Consider the following 21,166-nt stretch of genomic DNA (forward strand, 5'->3'; position numbering starts at 1 on the left):
TGTGTGTGTGTGTGTGTATGTGTGTGTGTGTGTGTGTGTGTGTGTGTGTGTGTGTGTGTGTGTGTGTGTGTGTGTGTGTGTGTGTGCATAGGTTTGTGTATGTGTGTGTGTGTGTGTGTGTGTGTGTGTGCATAGGTGTGTGTGTGTGTGTGTGTGTGTGTGTGTGTGTGTGTGTGTGTGTGTGTGTGTGTGTGTGTGTGTGTGTGTGTGTGTGTGTGTGTGTGTGTGTGTTTGTTACAGGGAAAAACTTGAACACTTTTTTGATCGGAAAGCGGGCAAAAAATTTTGCAATGGATATAGAATGTGAAGTAAAGTTTATGTTGCAAGATTTTAGTGTGAAAACATTGCAAGACATAAATGATACTGTCTACTTATCTTATCCAACTTCCACACCCATCTTCTTAATCAGAAACGAAATGATCTCCCTATCGTAATCATCATCGTCAACATCATCCTCATCACTCATCATCATTATCATCAATGTTTCCCATCCTGTACACGTGACATTTCATACTTTCTCTCTCCCTCTCTTTCTTTCCATCACATCACATTACATCCCCCCCTTCCCCCAACACCAACACCACCCTCTGCTCTTCTCCCTTCTCACCCTTGCCACATCTATTGGTACCTCTATCTCTCACTACCACCCTCTCTCTCTATATTTCTCTCCCTCTGTCTAACTCTCTCTGCCCCCTTCCCTTTATCCTACTTCTATCTGTGGGGAGGTCTTCATTGTGTCATTACCAGTGTGACCGTTCAGATGTGTCTTGTGTCCAATCCTTTGCAACCAGTGCAATCTTTTTTTCCATCACTTTGACGCGTTCGATTTTTACAACCCTATCTCCCCTTCGCTCCCGAGATGTCGTCCCTTTTGAAGGAGGAATTGGAAAGAGTTTTATTTCGACCTGAGGGACAGAGACTGGTGGAGTTTATAGAGATCGAAGAGCCAGCGCCGGGAAGGCATTTCTTCTGTGTCGGAGGTAGGCTTACCCATGATCAGGTTACATTTCTGCAGGTCATTTGTATAGTTTTAATATTATTACATGTCAGTGGTAACATGAAGACTTTCATTTCCCAGATTGATGTTGTCTTACACAGATGTACTTCAATATTTGTGGGTGTTTGGTTTCTCTGATATTTATTGAATTATTACAAAATATGATCAGTGCTGTTACTGGGTGAACTGTAGACAAATACTGCAGGATAGGTTGCTGTGTTATTCAAGCTTTTTGCGTGAAAAAAAACGGCTTTACTATTTCTCCTCTCTTGCTGTGACAGTTTCAAAGAAACTAGGCGTACAACTATGTATAGTGGGTTGTAACAAGACCAAAGTCGCAAAACCAGCCAAAACTGAAACCAAGAGTTCCCAAACTAAGCGGTCGTCCTTCCAGGACAGCTACAAGAAGAACGAGATCTGGGCCCTCCAAGACCTCAGTCTCATTGACGGACGGGACCCCGATGTTGTAAGTCGCTGAAAGATGATGTCACCTATGGTTTCACTGATTTCACCCATTACAAACCAAAAGTCACAGAATGCGTTTACCAGTGAAGAAACCCGAAGTGTGCCACCATGTTAACATACTGTACGAGGTCAAGAATATTTCAACCAGATCTCATGTGAGGAGAGAACATGCATATTTTGAATTATATTTTCTTGGGAATTATTAAAAATTTGGTAAGAAACTGAACACAAAATCATAAAAACAATTAATATTACACAATTATATCATGCATACAGTATGTGATGCTTTCATACAAGGCAAGTCCCAAATTTTAGTGCAACACGTTCTCAAAGAATAACCAGATAGTCCCGGATATCTGTAAGAATTTAGAAAATAAATGAGGGTTTGAGTTTCAATTTTGTATTATTTCCTTGATGCGTTAAATAACAAAAGGCCCCTATTCTCTGATCTCTCTTCAGGATGATCCATGCTTCATACTGCACTTTGACAAGGTCCGCTCTGTGACTGCTATCAACTGCTCTGCCAAGTACGCTCTAGTCCGGGCTCTGGTGAAACTCAGTGACAAACACAGTAAAGCTGCTCTGAACGTAGAGAACATGGATTGGGCTTACGTCAGGCCCACTTCCTTCTACTCCAACAGGGGAGATTGTGCCGTTCTCTCACAGATTTGCTTCTACGCATTCAATTTGGTCTGTCTCTCAATGTGTCCTGTCCCCCTGGACTAAGGGACTCCTGGACTCCTCCCCTGGAGTGTAGTCTATTTATGTACAATTATTACATTTTTCTCAGCTTCACTGTGAAACTACTAGTGTGTACTAGAGTGTGATGTAATTGCTTTATGTGAAGTTTATGTTGACATTGAGCACAACAAGAGTTAGCCATTGTGTAGATGTCACTTTGAAATATGGATTGATGCGCAAGCATGCTTGGCCTCTGCAAAGAGCTGAAGGCCAATTATGCACCAATCAATACGACTGCTATTAATTTGTCTTATGGAGACATAACTGTCCATTCTATTTGCAGTCATCTCTATTGATATTAAATGTGTCAAATAACGTGACCACTGCCAATGTATGACAGAAGTATAACCTACTTGTATTTTAAATCAACTGTGAATGTAAAATATCTCTGTGTATATGTACTTTTGATGTAAAACGATGTTAAAACGATGATAAATTCATAAAATTAATAACAATTTCCGTTTGTATTGTTATACAAATACACAAATCATCGATATGTTTTTAGTGGAAAGGGTTAATGGTTTATTGGATACTTTTTGAGCAATGTACAAGAAAACCGACATTAGACCTGCCCTTTATTAACCAGTAGGTGGCATTCAAGCGCATAAATGCATCCCATGCGTAATTAGTTATATTTAGAGATGCCTGTACGAAAACATCCCAATATATTTATTCTAGTTTAACAAATGTATTTTTAGGGGGAGAAAGAAGTCCGTTTATAATCATTTTAAAGTAAAAACAAGTGTAAATATACCTACGTTTAACACATGATTTTATTTGAATGTTCTAACCATTCCGGCGAAAGCGGAAGTGGAAGAGGCATCATCCATGCCGCCAAAATTCAAGTTTTAGCAGTAGTAGAGCATTTTTGTAAACAACGAGCCACAGGCTAGTGGGGTGTATTCAAGATTGTACTTATTTTGTGGCTACCTTTGAATTTTGAAGCAGCCAGTTTTAAAATGCATATTAAGTCGATTATTATTGATGGATTCAAATCCTACGCACAAAGGACAGAAATCAACGGATTTGATCCTCTGTTCAACGCAATCACAGGACTGAACGGCAGCGGCAAGTCCAATATTTTGGATTCAATATGCTTTCTTTTGGGCATTTCAAATCTCACTCAGGTTAGTCTATACCTTAAACCAGATACTGCAAAGATGTTGCATGACTTTGTATTTAATAATCTAATTATATATCCTTGTGTCTTTCTAATTACCCGTATCTTAACAGTAGTTGACCACGCTTTCGACATCAGTCTTCCATACATTTCCCCTTGTTTTTACTTTTAAGGTGCGAGCATCAAACCTCCAGGACTTGGTCTACAAAAATGGACAGGCTGGCATAACCAAGGCCATGGTGTCCATTACATTTGACAACTCCAACAAAAGCCAGAGTCCTCTTGGATTTGAAACCCACGACGAGATCACGGTCTCTAGACAGGTGGATATCTTAATCTTGATCTTGGTCTTAAATTAATGCGTGAACCAGATACCAACGTGCTCTATTTCCAACCTAAACCTCATGTATGTTTGAAGTAAGTGAACGCTGAAGTGGATACACTATTCATTTTCTTCCCCAAGGTGGTGATCGGAGGTAGGAACAAGTATCTCATTAATGGGGTCAACGCTAACAACACAAGGGTGCAGGATCTGTTCTGCTCCATTGGTCTCAACGTCAACAACCCACATTTCCTCATCATGCAGGTCAGAATATTTTGGTATTGTGTGGTTCGAGATTGGTATGGGCCTGAAATGCTTCCCATGGATTTACTGTCCATGTGTTTTAATGACACATAAGCTTGTCTCGTTTAACAATTGCTGGTCCATTCCATGGCCCAATAATAAGCTGACATGATGATTTTGGCTGTAAGCAGCAGTAAAAAATGAATTTCTACTGAAATTAGTACTACAAAAGTACTGGGTATACAGTCAGTGGCTTACTTAAATATGCATTCATAGAAATTTCACAACGAATTCCCTCTGGATTAATGAGGTACATACAGAAAACTGTCAAATATGTTTGTGCATGAAATAATCACAATATGTTAGTTATGTCTGAATTTATTATTAAAAGCAATGTCAAAGGAAAATGCTTGTTATATAACTGTATATCAAAATAATGTTTCCTGTATTGAGTATTTAAAATGCACTTCATTGATTATCACGCCCTTTTGAATATTCTTCCAGGGGAGGATCACTAAAGTGTTGAACATGAAGCCACCTGAGGTAAATCCATGAATCAAAACATGATTACTAATGACCTTAAGTGCATCCCATGGTGTATCATTGTGCTAGGGGAGATGCGCTTTGAAAGCCATTACACCCAGCTTGTTCATGTTGCTCTCCTCCTCAGCCTCTCTCTTGGGTCAAAGCCCTTTTTAATGTAGCTCTCCTCACCCACTCTTGGTCTGCAGATCCTGGCCATGATCGAGGAGGCTGCCGGCACCAGGATGTACGAGTGTAAGAAGATCAGCGCCCAGAAGACCATCGAGAAGAAGGAGGCCAAGCTGAAGGAGATCCAGACTGTACGTCAGACGCTTTAGAATCCAAATGACTCTATTGAGGTCCTTGAGGAGTCTGTGAAATACAGTGTGCCTTCAATGACCTTTTTAGCTTTCAAAAAATGCATTGATGTTTATTCATATCAAACCCTTTGGGGCGATTCCTAAAAGTAGTGATTATGTGCATCCCCTCCTGTGTTTCACTGCTTGTTTTGTAGAAAAGGCAGAAATTCCCTCACCCTTTCTGACATTTTGATCTGATATTCTTCCTTTTTAGATTCTGGAAGAAGAAATCACACCAACCATGGAGAAGCTCAAAGAGGTAAGATAAATTAGTATTGTTGGTCAGTGCCAGTGGTGGACATCGGTCTTATCGAAATCATCATCAATGCTTTTCTGTTTCTGCCACTACTGTAAGATCTTTGATCCTCACATGTATTTTTTCTTATATTGGTCTAGTGTAGTTTTCCTCGTATCCTAACCGGTGCCCACGTCCCCCCTCCCATCCCCAGGAGCGCTCGTCCTACCTGGAGTACCAGAAGCTGATGCGGGAGATCCAGCACCTCACGCGCCTCTACGTGGCCTGGCTGTTTGTGTGTGCCGAGGAGACCAAGGTGAGGTCGGCGGAGGGCCTGCAGGCCATGCAGGACCACATCAGCCAGCTGCAGGGCACCATGGCGGAGAACGGGCGCACGGTCAAGGAGCTGTCCACCCAGATCCACGAGCTGCAGAAGACCAGGGACAAGGTGGGCGTTTGGATGGGGAGCAGGGCGTTGCTCAACGAGAAACGTTGGTTCAGATTGAGATTGACCGGGCTCGCTCAGTGGACTCTCCTCATTTGAATATGTGTTTTACTGTTATCTCCGTGTAAGGTACGTTTTTGATTTATTTGAAAAGAATGCTAAATGGAAGCAGAATTAAATTTTGCCAAGAGTATTTGGGTAAGGGTTTATGGTTTGTGAAGACATTTTCATTTTATTCATACAGCCTGTATTCCCAGGTAGTCTCAAAGGGATTCACAGGCTACTATTAATGCCAAACCCTCACTTATAGCCCGCCAATAGCAAGGGGAAGCTCCCTTAATTAGGAAGGAACAAGCCTTAAGAAAGAACACAGAGTGGGGTGTCAACTCCTTCCTGGGGTGGTAAGGCCTAAAAAAAAAAAAAAATTGGTTCCTGTTGGTTGTCAGTTGAGGTCATGGGTAGGTAGGGAATTTATTTTATTTTTTAATTTTTTCCAGCGGCAGCGAATGATAGGTAGGTTGTGAAAATTCGCTCATCCTTGTACAGAATGAAGAGGTGCTGTACCAAGACGTGATTATAGTTTGCATAAAAAAAAAAAAAACTTTTTTTTTATTTTTTTAAAGCTCATAAAATAATTTGGGTCGCACATAAATTGACAGGGTCGGTCGGAAACCGGAACCAAACCAAAAAAATGTTTAGGTCTAGCAGTACATCAGCTGCCATTATGGACAGACATGGGCATTCTAAATCTACATGTGTGTCTGAGTCAGTGTTTCCCCTAGGTTGTTGCAGCAGCGGAGGTGAAGTGTCTTTTTTCGGCTGGCAATTTTTTTTCTATGTGGCGCCAGAAGGGCTCTTGAGGCCTAAGTACATACAGTAGATTTGTCCACAGTAATGAGCAGGGGATATATTGAACATAATACAAGTATAATCTTTTACAATTATTGAAAAATTATTATTACTTAAAGGTTGGGTATGGGATTTGCGAAATGCCAGCAGATTTTGAAAATACACAACTCAAATGGTCCTACCCCCTCTCCTTCAACGCTGACTCTGACTCCACCCATTCCAATTACATGGACGCGCAATCATGCACGAGCGAACACGGATGCGCGAGAGTGAGTCATTTGCTCGTTAGCTAGCTCCAGTAGCTACCGCAGGATAACAACAAACAGAAGCTTGCTCTGGGTCACGAGGTTTGAGTACGTGCACGAAGGGGTCGCGCGCGGGGGAGGGGGAGTGCAGTACGACCGTTTGATTGACGTACTTACTGTCCAATGCAACTCGGTGGCTCTGGAAATCATTGGCTGGAGTTTTTCGAGCCCTGCCCGTTCCACAGATGATTGACTTGTTTAATTTTCATGTCAGTACTTCTAACTCAGTGGCTGTAAGTGGGTTATGATAAGGATTTCAAGTAATTTTGCAAAAATGGCCAAAAAAGCGAATTCCATACCCAACCTTTAATGAATAATTATTTACAAAAAATAAATTATGTCAACAACCACCCTATACAGTCAAATCACATTACAAAAATACCACAACAATCGAAAAGGTTTGTGCCTCCAACCCATGCATCTTCCCACTCCCTCCCCTCTTCGCATCACAAAGGTTGTAGTAGGACCATAAAGAGGCCATGCCTCTATGGAAGGAGCATTGGGGCTCTAGAGTCCATAATGTCGACGCTATTGATTTGTTGCTGTATAAAATATCCTCAAAAATAAGAAGAGATAATTTTTTTAAAACTAAAGGTTATAGGTGGTCCATAAAGAGGCCATGCCTCTATGGAACACGTTTTGGGGCTCTAGAGTCAATAATGGCTATTGAAATTTTACCATTGTGGTCGTTTTCAGTTTTGCACTTTGCAGACGGTCCCAAAGCTAATCTAAACTGAAAACAACGTTGTACTTGGTTCTCTAGGTTACTACATTTAAATAGAGGTGTCAATTGTGTCGCATTGTGGTTTCACTGATGATCTATTCTACCGCAAACTCATAATCTGCCAATTTATTTCCAATTTATGGAAGTTCCTCTCAGTTTATATGCCTTACTCGCAGGTGTGTGAATTGATCTTAATATGAAGCGTCCGTAGCGCAAAATAATATTTGTTTCGAGAGGACAGAGCTCTCCTCTCCTCCCGTTTATATGCTTTAGTCGGGTATGTGAATTGACTGATATGAGGCGTCACGCGTCAGTAGCGCAAAATAATATAACATTTGTTTTTTAAAGAGATAAGAAGGGAGCTTTCCTCTCCCCTCCTCATCTCCGTTTATGTGCTTTACTCACAAGTGTGTGAATTGATCTGGATATGAAGCGTCAGTAGCGCAAAATAATTGAACTTTTTTTTTTTTAAGGAGATATGTTGAAGCTCTCCTCTTGTTAAAAAAAATAAATAAATCAGCAGCGGCGGTCACATTTCAGCAACAGCTAGGTGCATATAGGGGAAACACTGAGAGCTGTAGACACTCCGACACAGCGACTCACTGTGCTGTCTCCCCGGCCACTCCTCAGGAGGTGGGCAACGTGCTGAAGGAGCTGGAGGACGCCGTGTCCGAGGTGCAGCGCGTCGACGCCAAGGCCCAGAGCGCCCTGGACCTCAAGAAGCAGAACCTCAAGGATGAGACCAAGAAGAGGGGCGAGCTGGTCAAGAGCATGGAGGAGGTACACGGGACTCTGCTGCTTGGCTGCTTTGGATTGCTTCTCTCTCAGGATGGATGTATAGGGTCCAAGATACCCTCTCCTCCCAGCTGCCGTGCTGGAGTGGGACTGAAAGTGTTTTGGTAGATGACTGTCTCTTCTCCACTGTGACTGGGCTCCACAATCCCTACTTGCAACTAGTATGCAGACAACAAGCTTTAAACAGTATATGTGTTGGCACTGGTTTTACAAAGGGTGCGACTCGCGTCAATGTCCTACAAAGAGTCCTACACAGATGTGCTCTGGCATAACGGGGCACACTGCAAGTCTTGATATCAATGCAAGCCACTTATTTGCAGTGTAATAAAAAAAAAACATTAAGCCCAACTGTGAAACAAGGCAAACGTTGTCCTCTCTTCCCCAACAGAAAAAAAGGAAAATAAAATCATCATTTTGTATTTATATTACAATATATTTACAATGGTGTTTATTTCACTAACGGTAATGCAGTTTTATTTTCCAGGTTTATTGTTTTTGATTTGCCCTTTTTTTGGGGGGGGGATATTGTATAGTATTGTATTTTTGAAGTCTACATAGCTGAGCCCTCTCTCCTCGTGAACTCCTCAGGACAACAAGATGGTGGTGGTGAAGGAGAAGGAGGTGGCCAAGCTGCAGGAGAAGCTGCAGGCGCTGCAGGCGGAGGGCCAGGAGGGCAGCGCCGCCCTGGTGGCGGCGGAGCAGCACTTCAGGGCCGTGTCGGCCGGCCTCTCCTCCAACGAGGACGGGGAGGAAGCCACGCTGGCCGGCCAGATGATGACCTGCAAGAACGACATGAGCAAGGCAGACACGGAGGCCAAGCAGGTGGGGGGGACCGCAGGCCCTGGATGGGTGGATGGATGGGCAGGGGCGATGGATGGATGGATGGATGTGCGGGGGGGCGAGTGGATGCATGGATGGTTGGATGGCCTTTGAAATGGCAATCTGTTAGTATTATTACTGTTAAATTAGGTTAGATCGTTTTATCTGTGAAGTACTTTATTGATCTTATTAGTAAAAGTACTTAGTTATATCTATTGCTTTTTTTAACCGCCTCTCTCCTGGTTTCCCTCCCGTCCGGCCTCCACTCTCCAGGCCCAGATGACCCTGAAGCACGCCCAGGCGGAGCTGAAGACCAAGCAGGCGGAGGTGAAGAAGATGGATGGCGGATACAAGAAGGACCAGGACAGCTTAAAGGACCTGCAGGCCAGCCAGGGGAAGCTGCAGGCGGAGCTCTCCAAGCTGAACTATGAAGGTATGCGAGAGTGTGTGAGCGTGTGTGTGGGCATCCTTACGCCCCTACGACCGCGGTGGATGGACTCGGTTGGATTAATTACCATCCATTACTTGGAAGTCACCGGGGTAGAACGCGTACCATAGAGGCTAAGTCCTGAACGCAGTGAACCGGGTTCGAATCCTGCCCGCGGTCATCTGCTGCATGTCCTCCCCTCTCTCTCATACCTTCCTCTATCTCACCCTATAATAAAATAAATCTTAAAAAATAAATAATGAAACACTTATGAATCATGGCACACAGCTGAAATGTTTCTCTGATGTTGGACTACACAAGGTCAGATCAACATTGTGTATGTGTGTGTGTGTTTCAGATGGCAAGGAGGAGGGTCTTCTGGACAGCAGACGCCAGCTCTCCAGGGAGGTGAGCGGGCTGAAGGAGACCTACGAGAGACTCATCTCCCGCTTCCCAAACCTGCGCTTCGACTACAAGTAAGACCCTGTCCCCAAAATGTGGGCGATTGAGCCCCTCCCAGTCGGAAGGCGTTCTGTCTGTTGTTAACTGGCTGGTCAGCTGAGGGACGTGAACTAGCATAGCTCGAGTGGCTGACGATGGAATAATTCTGGTAAACATGGAGCGGTATGGCCTGACCAGCACTTTTTAATTGGTCTTACAGATCAGTTATAGGATGTCAATATTATTGAATTGTTTAACATTGAATTCTCAAACGTTCAGCAGAAAAATAAAAATGCCTGATGCTTTGGCTCGTATGCTGTGCACTGTGGGTCGTGTTGCTAAACTGGGCTGTGGTGTGTGTGTGTGTGTGTGGTCCCCTAGGGACCCGGAGCGGGGGTGGGACCGCAGCAAGGTAAGGGGGCTGCTGGCCAACCTGATCACCGTGAAGGAGGTGGCCTACGCTACCGGCCTGGAGGTGGTCGCCGGAGGCAGGCTGTACAACATCGTGGTCGACACAGAGGTGGGTTTGTGTGTCAGATCGGTGATTTGTCTTACGCTCCCCCCACCGTAACAGTACTTGAGAGGAGCCTGAAGTAAGGCCGCATTTATGTACTGCTACAATGTCTTGTGCAACTGAAAAGCTCTTGGCCACACGCATTTCCTCCCAGAATGCAAGGCTCTTAATGAGTGCGGGTCTGACTGTTGTCTGTCGGACCACCAGGTGACGGGTAAGAAGCTTCTGGAGAAGGGCGAGCTGAAGCGTCGCTACACCATCATCCCACTGAACAAGATCTCAGCCAAGACGCTCAACCAGAGCGTGGTCAACGCCGCCAAGAGCCTGGTGAGAGGAGCCGGCACCACTGCGCCCAGATAGTGGAGCGCCGCAGTGCTCTTATTCAGCCAATGGGCGGCCTTTTAATCGGCCAATGGGCATGCTTTTAATCGGCCAATGGGCAGCCTTTTAATCGGCCAATGGGTGGGCTTCTAATCGGGCAATGGGCGGGCTGATTAAAATCAGCCAATGAGTGGGCTTTAAATCAGCCAATGGGTGGGCTTTAAATCAGCCAATGGGTGGGCTTTTTTTGTTAATGCTTATTCATTGTTGTCAGTATTTCCTTGTGGGAAGCGGGTTGACACTTGTTATTATCTCTTTTCCATGCATTATGTTCTCATTGTTTATTGGTTCATTTCTCGTGCATCATCTTCTTCTCATTGTTTATTGGTTCATTTCCCGTACATGGTTTCCTCCCGTTCATTGGTCCGTGGGGTGTCAGGTGGGAGAGGCCAACGTGCACACCGCCCTGTCCCTGGTGGGCTACGAGGAGGACCTGCGCAGGGCCATGGAGTACGTGTTCGGCTCCACGCTGGTGTGCGACACCCTGGACAACGCCAAGAAGGTGGCCTTCGACCAGCGGGTCAAGACCAAGACCGTGACCCTGGGGGGGGACATCTTCGACCCCCAGGGGACCCTGAGCGGGGGTGAGAGAGGGAGGGTGAGGGGAGGGCGCGGGGGCGGTGTTTGGGAGCAGTTAAGACTCATGCAACTGATTGTTTTTATAGTCAATTCATTCAGCCATTTAATTTTTCCACCCACCCATTGGTCTTTAAAATGTCATTCGATAAAAGCAAATTCCCATCACCGTTACTGGAGGCCAAAGGAAATTATGTTGTTCGCTTTTTTATCTGACAGGCTGCCAAGTTTAAGTAAAGGACTCCTTTTGATTGATCGATTAACTAAATCTTTCTAAAGCACTAAGCAGTAAAGGTTTGTTGTTCGTACTTCATAAATAATGATCATGATTATGAAGTAACTAGATTCAATATATTTTCTATCCGTCTATTGTTTGACTCATCGTTGCAGCCCTTTTGTCACTCACCAGATTCTGGTGTTTTTACCCTTCAGTTGGCTGAAGAGAGCGAGAGAGAGCTAATGATCCCTACTACAGTGCTGTTGTAGCGATGGTTCTCCTAGCTGAGGGCCCCAGCCTGATGGTTCCTCTTCTCCCCCCTCCCTCCAGGGGCCCGCTCCCAGTCCGCCTCGGTGCTGTCCAGCCTGCAGGAGGTGCGGGAGCTTGGGGATCAGCTGGGCCAGAAGGAGGCGCAGCTTCATGACGTGGAGCGCCAGCTAGCCACCCTCAAGGCCACCGCTGAGAAGTACGCACGCGTTGGTTTCATTCATTCATTCATGGGTTGTTGCTTCAAACACAATCTCTCTGGGTTTCCGAGTGGGGACAATAGTACCGACACCCCCCCCCCCCCATTGGGTGGATGTGTGGGAGGGATACCTTTCCTGTCCAAAGAACAGGAAAAGCTAAAACTGTAGTGCCATAACTTACCACCGGGGGGGGAGGATACTTCACCATCCAAATCTGTATTCTTGCACAGCCCCTAAACGAGTAACAAACAACTTATAATAACGACAAACAACGAGGAAGACGGCAATGAAGTTGCCTTCCTGTTCCAACTTTAGTGCTTTCCTATTCCTTTTCGTGATACGTTCATACTTTTTTCAGTACATGTTTTTATCTGTTCATACTAGAGCCCGACCGATATATCGGCAGGCCGATATTATCGGCCGATATTAGGCATTTTTCAAACTATTCGGTATCGGCATTTATAATGGCCGATAACTGAATATAAAAAAAAAAGAAAAAAAAAGTTGGTCCACCAGAGGGCACTCTAACGCCCAAACCCGCTGATTTAGGCAGAGTGAATGACGGAGATAGACGGAGATCATCGGTGTTGTTCATGTGTGCAAGTGTGTTCATGGTAAGTTGGCAACTGTCACGAGACATACATTGCTTGAATGACAATTAAAAGAACATCCCCATCACTTCTCTAAAGTCGATAAGCATGACTTAATTCATGACTACCATGTCCAGTTTTGCTGTTGTTACGTGTTAGCTGAGAATGAAAAGGATTTAAAGGATAACTACAAATAACCAATGTTAGGGAAATGTGTTTGTTTTGTTGCGCGTTTCTGGATTTTTTTTTAAATATATATATATATATATCGGCCGATATATCGGCATATCGGATTTTTAAATCACAAAATATTCGTATCGGTATCGGCCTTAAAAATTCTATATCGGTCGGGCTCTAGTTCATACTACAGTAGTCGTTGATCTCGTTCAGCTGTCGTCCTTTTTTTCCCCATTGCTGGGGGGAAAAGAAATTTCAATCCATTTTTCAATCCATTTCATGCGAGTACATCGTGGGAGCACAGGAACCAGAGTCAAATCCCTCGTGTGTTTACACATCTTTGACACAAGGCTGATTTTGATGTGCACTATTAGAAACTGGGGTTAGGGTTAGACTTGACATGTTTTCAGGCCGTGGGGGGAGCCGTTCAGACGGGGGTTAACAGCCCTCCCTCCGCCCTGCAGGTTCCGTCAGCTGAAGCAGCAGGTGGAGCTGAAGCAGGAGGAGGGGCAGATCCTGCAGGCCAAGCTGCAGCAGAGCTCCTTCCACCAGCAGCAGGAGGAGCTCGAGAGGCTGCGCAAGGCCATCGGTGAGTACCCGCAGACCTGAGTACCAGAGTACAAGCACACAAAAGAGTCATCCGTGGTCATTACTGCCCCTATGATCTGACTCGACATTCAGGAGAATGGGAAAAAGTATTGTTTGTTTTTGTAGGTAAGACGATCTGAATTGACAGCAGCACAACACAGACGCAGTAATCTGTAAATGATGAACGTGTGTGTGTCTGTGTGTGTGTGTGTGTGTGTGTGTGTGTGTGTGTGTGTGTGTGTGTGTGCGCGCAGAGGAGAGCGAGGAGACCCTGCGCAGCACCAAGGAGGTGCAGCAGCGGGCAGGGGAGAAGTACAAGGTCCTGGAGAACAAGATGAAGAACGCCGAGGCAGAGCGGGAGCAGGAGCTCAGAGCGGCGCAGCAGAAGCTCACCGCCGCCAAGACCAAGGCCGACGCCTTCAACAAGAAGCTCAAGGAGAAGCAGCAGGTACACTACTCGCACACGCATACTTATACACACACACACACGCATACTTATACATACTGAAATATACTGATGCACTCATACACTGATCAGTGCCTAATGTGAGATGGTACTTTATTAATCCCAGCTGGGAAAGGTTGTATTATTATTTTTTGCTAACAAACTTTTTTTTTTTTTTGTTAAGAATACCCACATATTTGTACCAAGCTTAAAGTGTGTGTGTGTGTCTGTGTGTCTGTGTGTCTGTGTGTAGGAGTTCGAGGCGGTGAGCCTGGAGATGGAGGAGCTCCGCAGGGAGCAGGCGGGCTACCAGCAGCAGATCCAGGGCGTGGACGAGGCCACAAAGGCCATCCAGGAGCTCATCGACAGCATGGCCTCCACCGTGGCCCAGAACAAGGTAGCTCAGCGGTACGCTGTAGGGGGGGGGTGGACCCCAGCAGGTGATAGACGCCGTGGAGTAGACACTGTGGGGTGGTCCCGGTGGGGGCCACGCTGCTGGATGGCGGGGTGGGGCGGACCCGGTGGGGCGGCTGTTGCGGCTGGGCCCCGTCCTGACTCCGGCCCCCTCTGTGTCTCTCTGTGCAGGAGGCGGTACGGAGCGCTCAGGAGAAGCTCAGCAGACAGAAGGAGATCATCATGGCCCAGGACCAGGATATCAAGGTAACTGCATCCTTGAAACCCTTCTGTGTTCATATCTCAGCCTAACTATGGGGGGGAAAGTAGCGGCCTTAAGTCTCTGATAAAAACTATTGTGTGTGAATGTGAGTTAGTAAGAAGAGGCCTGTTCTCCTTACTCGTGGGATTCTTGGCTTATTGGTGCTTTGTGAATGTCAATCATCCAGGAGAAGACCGTGGCGGCCAATAAGATTCGGGAGCAGACCAACGAGACCCAGCTGAAGATCAAGGAGCTGGAGCACAACATCAACAAGCACAAGAAGGAGAGCCAGGACGCTGCCGCTAAGGTACCCAAATCACTGTAGCCCCACTCTGTTGGTGTTGTATCCTCTTTGAAATGCACTATGATAGACTGCAGCAAATTTGGCTTTCTTTAAAAATAACTTCTCTTAGCATTTATCATACTTTTTTTTTTTTTTTACAAATGATTTTACATAAAAAAAAAAAGATCTCTGAAACTGAAGGCTGGTTGTGAACCATTTCTTCAATGCGAGTCATGCAAGGTTATATCCATTATTTTCTCACATCGTCTGATTGTGTCCCTCTCCCTCCCCCTCCCATCAGGTGTCCCGCATGCTGGAGGAGCACGACTGGATCGCCCTGGAGCGTAGGCAGTTCGGCCAGCCCAACACGGCCTACGACTTCCAGACCAACAGCCCCAAGGAAGCCGGCCAGAGGCTCAAGAAGCTGGAGGAGACCACCGCCCGGCTGGAGAGGAACGTCAACAAGAGGGCCATGAACATGCTGAACGAGGCCGAGGAGCGGGTGAGAGACCCAGGCAGTGGAGCGTAGGGCTTTGGCTCCGAACTTCGTTGTTTGAATATAATTTGAATATCAAAAAATAAATCAAAATTCGAACGAATATTAGGCAGCCCTTAATATTCCAACCTGTTATGGGCAGGCCAAGAGGGAAAGACGTCGGACAACCCGACGCAGTCTATTCATAATATTGTAATGACCACGGAAGAGGCAGTGAATGAAGTATTGATTAGACAGCAATTTATTAGAAACCTAATAAACCGTAACGCAAGACCGGTAACCATAGCAACGCGGTAAACAAATCTCTCGCGAAGCCCAATCCAGGTCTTACTGAAGGCATTTAAGGGTCAAAATATTATTAATAAATATTCGAATATATTTGCATATTAATAAACAAACAAACTTCGAATATGATTTTTGGGCAAAAGTCAAAGCCCTAGTGGAAAGGGAGGGAGGGAGAGAAATGTTGGAGTCATGACTTCAGTGGATTTTAACAGTCTGACGGCAAGAGAGCGACTGCAGTTTTATTAAAGGTCCCATGGCATGCTACTTTATGGATGCTTTAATATAGATATTAGTGGGCCCCAAACACAGTATTTGAAGACGTTCCCGAAATTCAGCCGTGGTGCAGAATTACAGCCACTACGAGCCTGTCGCACATTGAGCTTTCCCCAGATGCGCCGTTTCGATGTGTGAAGCTTTAATGCAAATGAAAAGGAGGGAGCAGGGTCAAGGAGGATGGTGGGGGTGTGGCCCTGAGCAGCTTGCAGCCACAGTACAATGCGCTCTGTTTACAGTGGATGCATAGTAGTGGTGCAACGGTTCACGGGTTTCCCGTGATCCGTACGGATCAACCATCACGGTTCGGGACGCGGATCGGCTGATTAAAAAAAAAAAAGAAGAAAAGTTGTGCGTTGACGTGATCAGCGCATGTTCGCTGTATCAACAGTAGGGCTAGAACCGAGCGAAAAGACTACAACCAACCCCCCTTGCAATGAGCAATGAGTCTCCCAACCGAAATCAATGGATTTACAAAATGCCAAATAAAACACCACAGAAACTGTATTTCGCTACCAAACTAAAAAAAAGAAGATAAGGATGTCTGCATTGCCTGGGGAGAGTGTAGACTCTAAACTCTCCCCAGGCAATGCAGACATCCTGAATTGTAAATCCAGGGTTAGGGATTATTTACTATCTAGGGCCCTATGATTTCCGCGATAACGAAAACGCGGACGGAATCTGACAATAAAAACGGAATCTACTGATATATATATATATATATATATATATATATATATATATATATATATATATATATATATATAATATATATATATATATATATTAGGGGTGCAACGGATCATCATTGATCCGTGATCCGTTCGGATCATCTATTTCGGTTCGGCACACGCATGATCCGCGGATTGATTTATGAAAAAAAAAATTGCGCATGTTCAGTCCACACACAGCCGTAACCATTCCTGCTAGTTCCAGGGACAGAGCTACTTAACACGCTCTGGGTAAAAGTCCGCAACAGTTCCCTTTTCAATAAGCAAACAGTCCTATGGCTCGTTGTGATTTATTGTCCTCAGCTTACAACATGAAGAACAGTGGGCATGGAAAATAAAAGTAGGCTAGACTTCGGTGACTACTGTAACGATAACTGCTGCCTCCAGTGCTACGTCTGTTTCCATATACTCGCGCTGCCACACAAACCTGTCGCCTAGGTTACCACACAGACGTAACACGTAGCTGACATAGCGATTGCCAACATAAAGAAAAACACATCGAGCATGGCCACGCATTTACAGCGACATCACCCCGGTGTTTCACTGACAGGAGTGAAACCGAAAGCGGCTCAACAACCGCTCATCACCGCGGCATTTAAGCAGCCCCTTCTTCCACAATCAGACCGGGCTAAAGCAATCACAAACGCTATTTTTTAATTTTTTTTGCTGATCCGAAAAATGATCCGATCCGTGACTCTGATCCGAGGAACGATCCGAACCGTGAGTTTTTTGATCCGTTGCACCCCTAATATATATATATCTATATCTATATATATATATATTTTCATTATACAGGAAGTATTAAAAGTAACAAAGTTACAATTTAAGACGGGCCTGTCTCAGTAAAATAACTGATTTCCAGCAGGTTCCTGTTCTGCAGCACATAACATGTAACAGGGACAAGGCACATCACGCGTCACATTTACAATATGCAGCGGAATTCGCCATTATTTTGGTGAAATTCAGTTTAGAGGGAAAAGGGAAACAACACGGGTGACATTAACGTCACTGAATGTTTAGCAGTCACTCCCACAAAAATGTAAAAAAAAAAAACCCGGTCCACCACTCCAGCCTAGGTGGCGGGAATACACACACACACACACACACACACACACACACACACACACACACACACACACACACACACACACACACACACACACACACACACACACACACACACACACACACACACACACACACACACACACACACACGTACGTTTTATCCACTGGGGGACGATAGGCAGGCTAGGGGAACTCATATTTATGCTAGAAAACCTCATAAAGTGAGATTTTAATGCTGTGTGTTGCAATAACTTCCCCAAGTGAAAGCTCAGGCTAACCTGATGATATCTGGTCTAAATGATATTGTAAGGATTTCAAATTACCAATAACGCAAAGTTTGTGCCAATCTTTTTTTTAACATCTGGAAAAAATACCAGAAATATTCCTGGTATATCAGTCCTAGTATTGTTGTGCCATTCGACTTGCGAGAAGCATAAAAATATTTGACAAAACAGACGTCTAGCCTGGACTGAAAGAGAAGACTTCCTTCATCTCCATCTACCTCTCCTTCCTTTAGTACAACGACCTGATGAAGAAGAAGAGGATTGTGGAGAACGACAAATCCAAGATCCTGCAGACCATCGAGGAGTTGGATCAGAAGAAGAATGAGGCCCTCAACGTGGCCTGGCAGAAGGTCTCTCCACCCTCCTACCCAGTGTACTCTATCCATCCCCATTATAACCAGTGCTAGTTATTCTACATGGCCCAGCAGCGTGGGGAGAGACCCCAATTCAACAAAATATAGACCTATCAATGACTCATATTGGGCTCAACGGTCCAGACTTGGGTTCATTACAAAGCACTTGTTGTTCTCCGTTCAGTAGACTGCAAATGCAACAGATTGGTTAAATATTTCTGCTCACCTTGGGTAAAAGATGTCACTACACAGTGGTTTGTGTTTGATTGCTCTTCCCCTAAATGTACACGGGTGATGTTTAATGGCATGAAGTGATCACCTGTCCCTCCCATCAGAACGGTCCATGGTTAATCCGAGTCCTGCCCTAGGATTTATTGGGGACCACCATTGTTCATTTGAGTCCTCTTCCTCCAGGTGAACAAGGACTTTGGCTCCATCTTCTCCACCCTGTTGCCGGGGTCCGACGCCCGTCTGGCCCCCCCCCAGGGACGCGGGGTCCTGGACGGCCTGGAGTTCAAGGTGGCCCTGGGAAACACCTGGAAGGAGAACCTCACGGAGCTGAGCGGAGGCCAAAGGTCTCTGGTGGCCCTGTCTCTGATCCTGGCCATGCTGCTGTTCAAACCGGCGCCCATCTACATCCTGGACGAGGTGGACGCCGCCCTGGACCTGTCGCACACGCAGAACATCGGACAGATGCTGCGCACACACTTCCGGCACTCCCAGGTACGTTCTGAAGAGACTCTCTCACTCTTTGTCAGAACTCTCTTGCCTAAAGGTGTACAAGTTTTGATTTGTGTTGATCTGCTTTTAACAATTACCAAAACATCACAACGCTCATAGTCAAAAATCAGACTTTAGATTCATATCTTCATATTCATATATTCAAATCTGGGCAAGCTGGGATTTTTTACCTTTTTTTTTGCTTCGACCAATCATGTCGCTGGTGGCAGAGATCTGTAAGCTAAAAACAAAATGAGTAAATTCATAGTGACTACTTAAATAGAAAAACGCCTGATTTAATTAGTGTTGCACTGAAAATGGTTAACACCGGTCGCTGATCATGGAACGTGTCTCACAACCCTCTCTCTTCAGTTTGTGGTGGTGTCGCTGAAGGACGGCATGTTCACCAACGCCAACGTGCTGTTCAAGACCAAGTTCGTGGACGGCATGTCCATGGTGTCGCGTACAGCCCTCAGCCAGAGCGACGTCAACCTGCCGCAGAAGGGCCACGACAAGCCCCGCCCCAAGGACAAGAGGGCCAGGCAGCTGATTGGCTAGCCGGATAATGCACCGCGCTGCACCACCCGCCGGTGTGCCGCATAACGCGAGCCAAAGGCGCGGTTATCCTCGCTTTTGGATTGCTTTGTAGAATTGTGTATAGCTCGCTCCACGCTCCGGGGCCTGATCTCTCTTTATTCACATCTTCGTCCGACTTTGTCTTTTAAGAGCTTTGCCCGAAGGCTGGAAAGCTGAAGGTTTCTCCTCGTGTTTTATGGTTTGTCATTTTTATGCGTGTTGTTGGTCGAGTGAACTTTTATGTGCTGTGCGATTTACACAGCGGCCTATTCGTTTTTAACTATTTTCTTGCCAGGGTAATTTTTTTTATTAAATGGGTAATCATTTTTCAAGTCTTGTCCACTTTGTGCTTTTTGGTCTTTAAGGCATGCCTTTGTAATCAATGTTCTAAATTAAAATTTCTTTTTTTATTGTATATGCTATTTCGGTTTATGGAATAAAGCGTCTTATAAACACATAGTATGTATGCAGTTTCCTTATTATATTATTATTATTTCTAACTGAAATGTCTTCATCTTCATTGGAATGAAGATGAAGGAAATCTGAAAGTTAATACACATAGACGGCTGAACGGCGCCAAGGGTATCTGGTGAAGTGGATTTTAGCCTGCCTTTGGTCCCCAAGTGGCCTAAACTTGAGTTTGGTGTGAAACGAGCACTAGTTATCCTGCTCGCCTTTGAAGAAATGGAACCTCAGGCGCGCTGATTTGGAATGTGGCACCATATGTCGTCATAAGGGGCCAAGTTACCTCCCCTTTCTCTGCCTTGCCCGCCCAGAGAATTTGGCCCGTCAATGAGCTACGGGTTGTGTGTGTGTGTGTGTTTACACACACTGGGCCCTATCTTGCATCCGGAGCAATTGACTTTCTACACTAACGCATTAGTCGTTGCTAGTTTGCATCTGGCGCAGAGCGTTCTTTTCCCTCCACCGCCACGCTTGTCAATTAGGCAATGATCTTGCGCCCCAAGGGGCGGTTCAGCTTAAGGAGGAGGCGTGTTCTGGTGCAAACGTTCCCTGGTGCTATTTTGCAGTTTCAGAAAACAATTGCGCCACAAACCAGGAAATAACTGGTTTAAAGTCAGTGGCGCGTTGTTCAGATGCTATTTTAAGGGCGCATGCATAATGTTGCTTGTGCACCTCGCGCATACACTTTGCTACTCTCGTCTACCTAGCCACACATTCTTGGGAAATTATTTGGGAAAGAACAGCTGATACAGCGTTAATAAGTTGTACTTTTAAATCAATGCATCTGCAATCACTGTACAGCAAACACATATTTTCTTGACACAGACATCGTGTCTTCTTAATGCCCGTTGCTCCGGCCTGGAGCATAGGCCATCGACGACGACTCTCCACTCAGCACGGCTCTGGGCTCTCTTCTCCGCCCCCCCCCAGCTGGATCCAAGCCTCCGTGTCCCGTCTCCAGGTGTTCCTGGGGCGTCCTTTCTTCCGCTTCCCCTGGGGGTTCCAGGTCAGGGCCTGCCGTGTGATGCTATCTGCGGGTTTTCTCAGTGTGTGGCCTATCCATCCCCATTTTCTTCTCAGGATCTGTTCTGCTACTGGCTCCTGGCTTCCTCTCTCCCGCATCTCTTTGTTGTTGATTTTGTCTGGCCACCTGATTCTAAAGATGCGTCTCAGACAGGTGTTTATAAAGGTCTGGATCTTCTGTAACGTCTTCT

The 21,166-nt window shown here is 45.4% G+C and overlaps 2 protein-coding genes across 2 annotated transcripts; both read left to right on the forward strand.

Moving 5' to 3' along the window:
• Positions 1-859: 859 nt before the first annotated feature.
• Positions 860-2,188, forward strand: exoc1l (exocyst complex component 1 like). Its single transcript, XM_056586118.1, has 3 exons — positions 860-980; positions 1,279-1,463; positions 1,922-2,188. Exons 1-3 carry the CDS (start codon positions 860-862, stop codon positions 2,186-2,188), a joined length of 573 nt encoding a protein of 190 aa, XP_056442093.1.
• An 833-nt stretch (positions 2,189-3,021) lies between these two features.
• smc2 (structural maintenance of chromosomes 2) lies at positions 3,022-19,937 on the forward strand. The gene is made up of 24 exons (XM_056586071.1): positions 3,022-3,330; positions 3,497-3,646; positions 3,787-3,909; positions 4,393-4,431; positions 4,620-4,730; positions 4,984-5,028; positions 5,219-5,452; positions 7,958-8,107; positions 8,711-8,944; positions 9,215-9,374; positions 9,727-9,844; positions 10,191-10,329; positions 10,531-10,650; positions 11,084-11,288; positions 11,828-11,963; positions 13,196-13,320; positions 13,574-13,767; positions 14,018-14,161; positions 14,350-14,424; positions 14,607-14,726; positions 15,004-15,204; positions 18,072-18,188; positions 18,606-18,914; positions 19,284-19,937. Exons 1-24 carry the CDS (start codon positions 3,163-3,165, stop codon positions 19,467-19,469), a joined length of 3,603 nt encoding a protein of 1,200 aa, XP_056442046.1. The 5' UTR covers positions 3,022-3,162; the 3' UTR covers positions 19,470-19,937.
• The last annotated feature ends 1,229 nt before the right edge of the window (positions 19,938-21,166 follow it).

This window comes from Gadus chalcogrammus, chromosome 3 (assembly GCF_026213295.1).
Source record: "Gadus chalcogrammus isolate NIFS_2021 chromosome 3, NIFS_Gcha_1.0, whole genome shotgun sequence".
NCBI classification, from domain to species: Eukaryota; Metazoa; Chordata; class Actinopteri; order Gadiformes; family Gadidae; genus Gadus; species Gadus chalcogrammus.

Bases quoted from the DNA above. Each gene is read 5' to 3' on its own strand.
- exoc1l (XM_056586118.1), top strand. From the start codon at position 860: ATGTCGTCCCTTTTGAAGGAGGAATTGGAAAGAGTTTTATTTCGACCT. The intron at 981-1,278 runs GTAGGCTTACCC...TTGCTGTGACAG, and splicing joins GCATTTCTTCTGTGTCGGAG to TTTCAAAGAAACTAGGCGTA. The intron at 1,464-1,921 runs GTAAGTCGCTGA...ATCTCTCTTCAG, and splicing joins ACGGACGGGACCCCGATGTT to GATGATCCATGCTTCATACT.
- smc2 (XM_056586071.1), top strand. From the start codon at position 3,163: ATGCATATTAAGTCGATTATTATTGATGGATTCAAATCCTACGCACAA. The intron at 14,162-14,349 runs GTAGCTCAGCGG...CTCTCTGTGCAG, and splicing joins CCACCGTGGCCCAGAACAAG to GAGGCGGTACGGAGCGCTCA. The intron at 14,727-15,003 runs GTACCCAAATCA...CCCTCCCATCAG, and splicing joins GCCAGGACGCTGCCGCTAAG to GTGTCCCGCATGCTGGAGGA.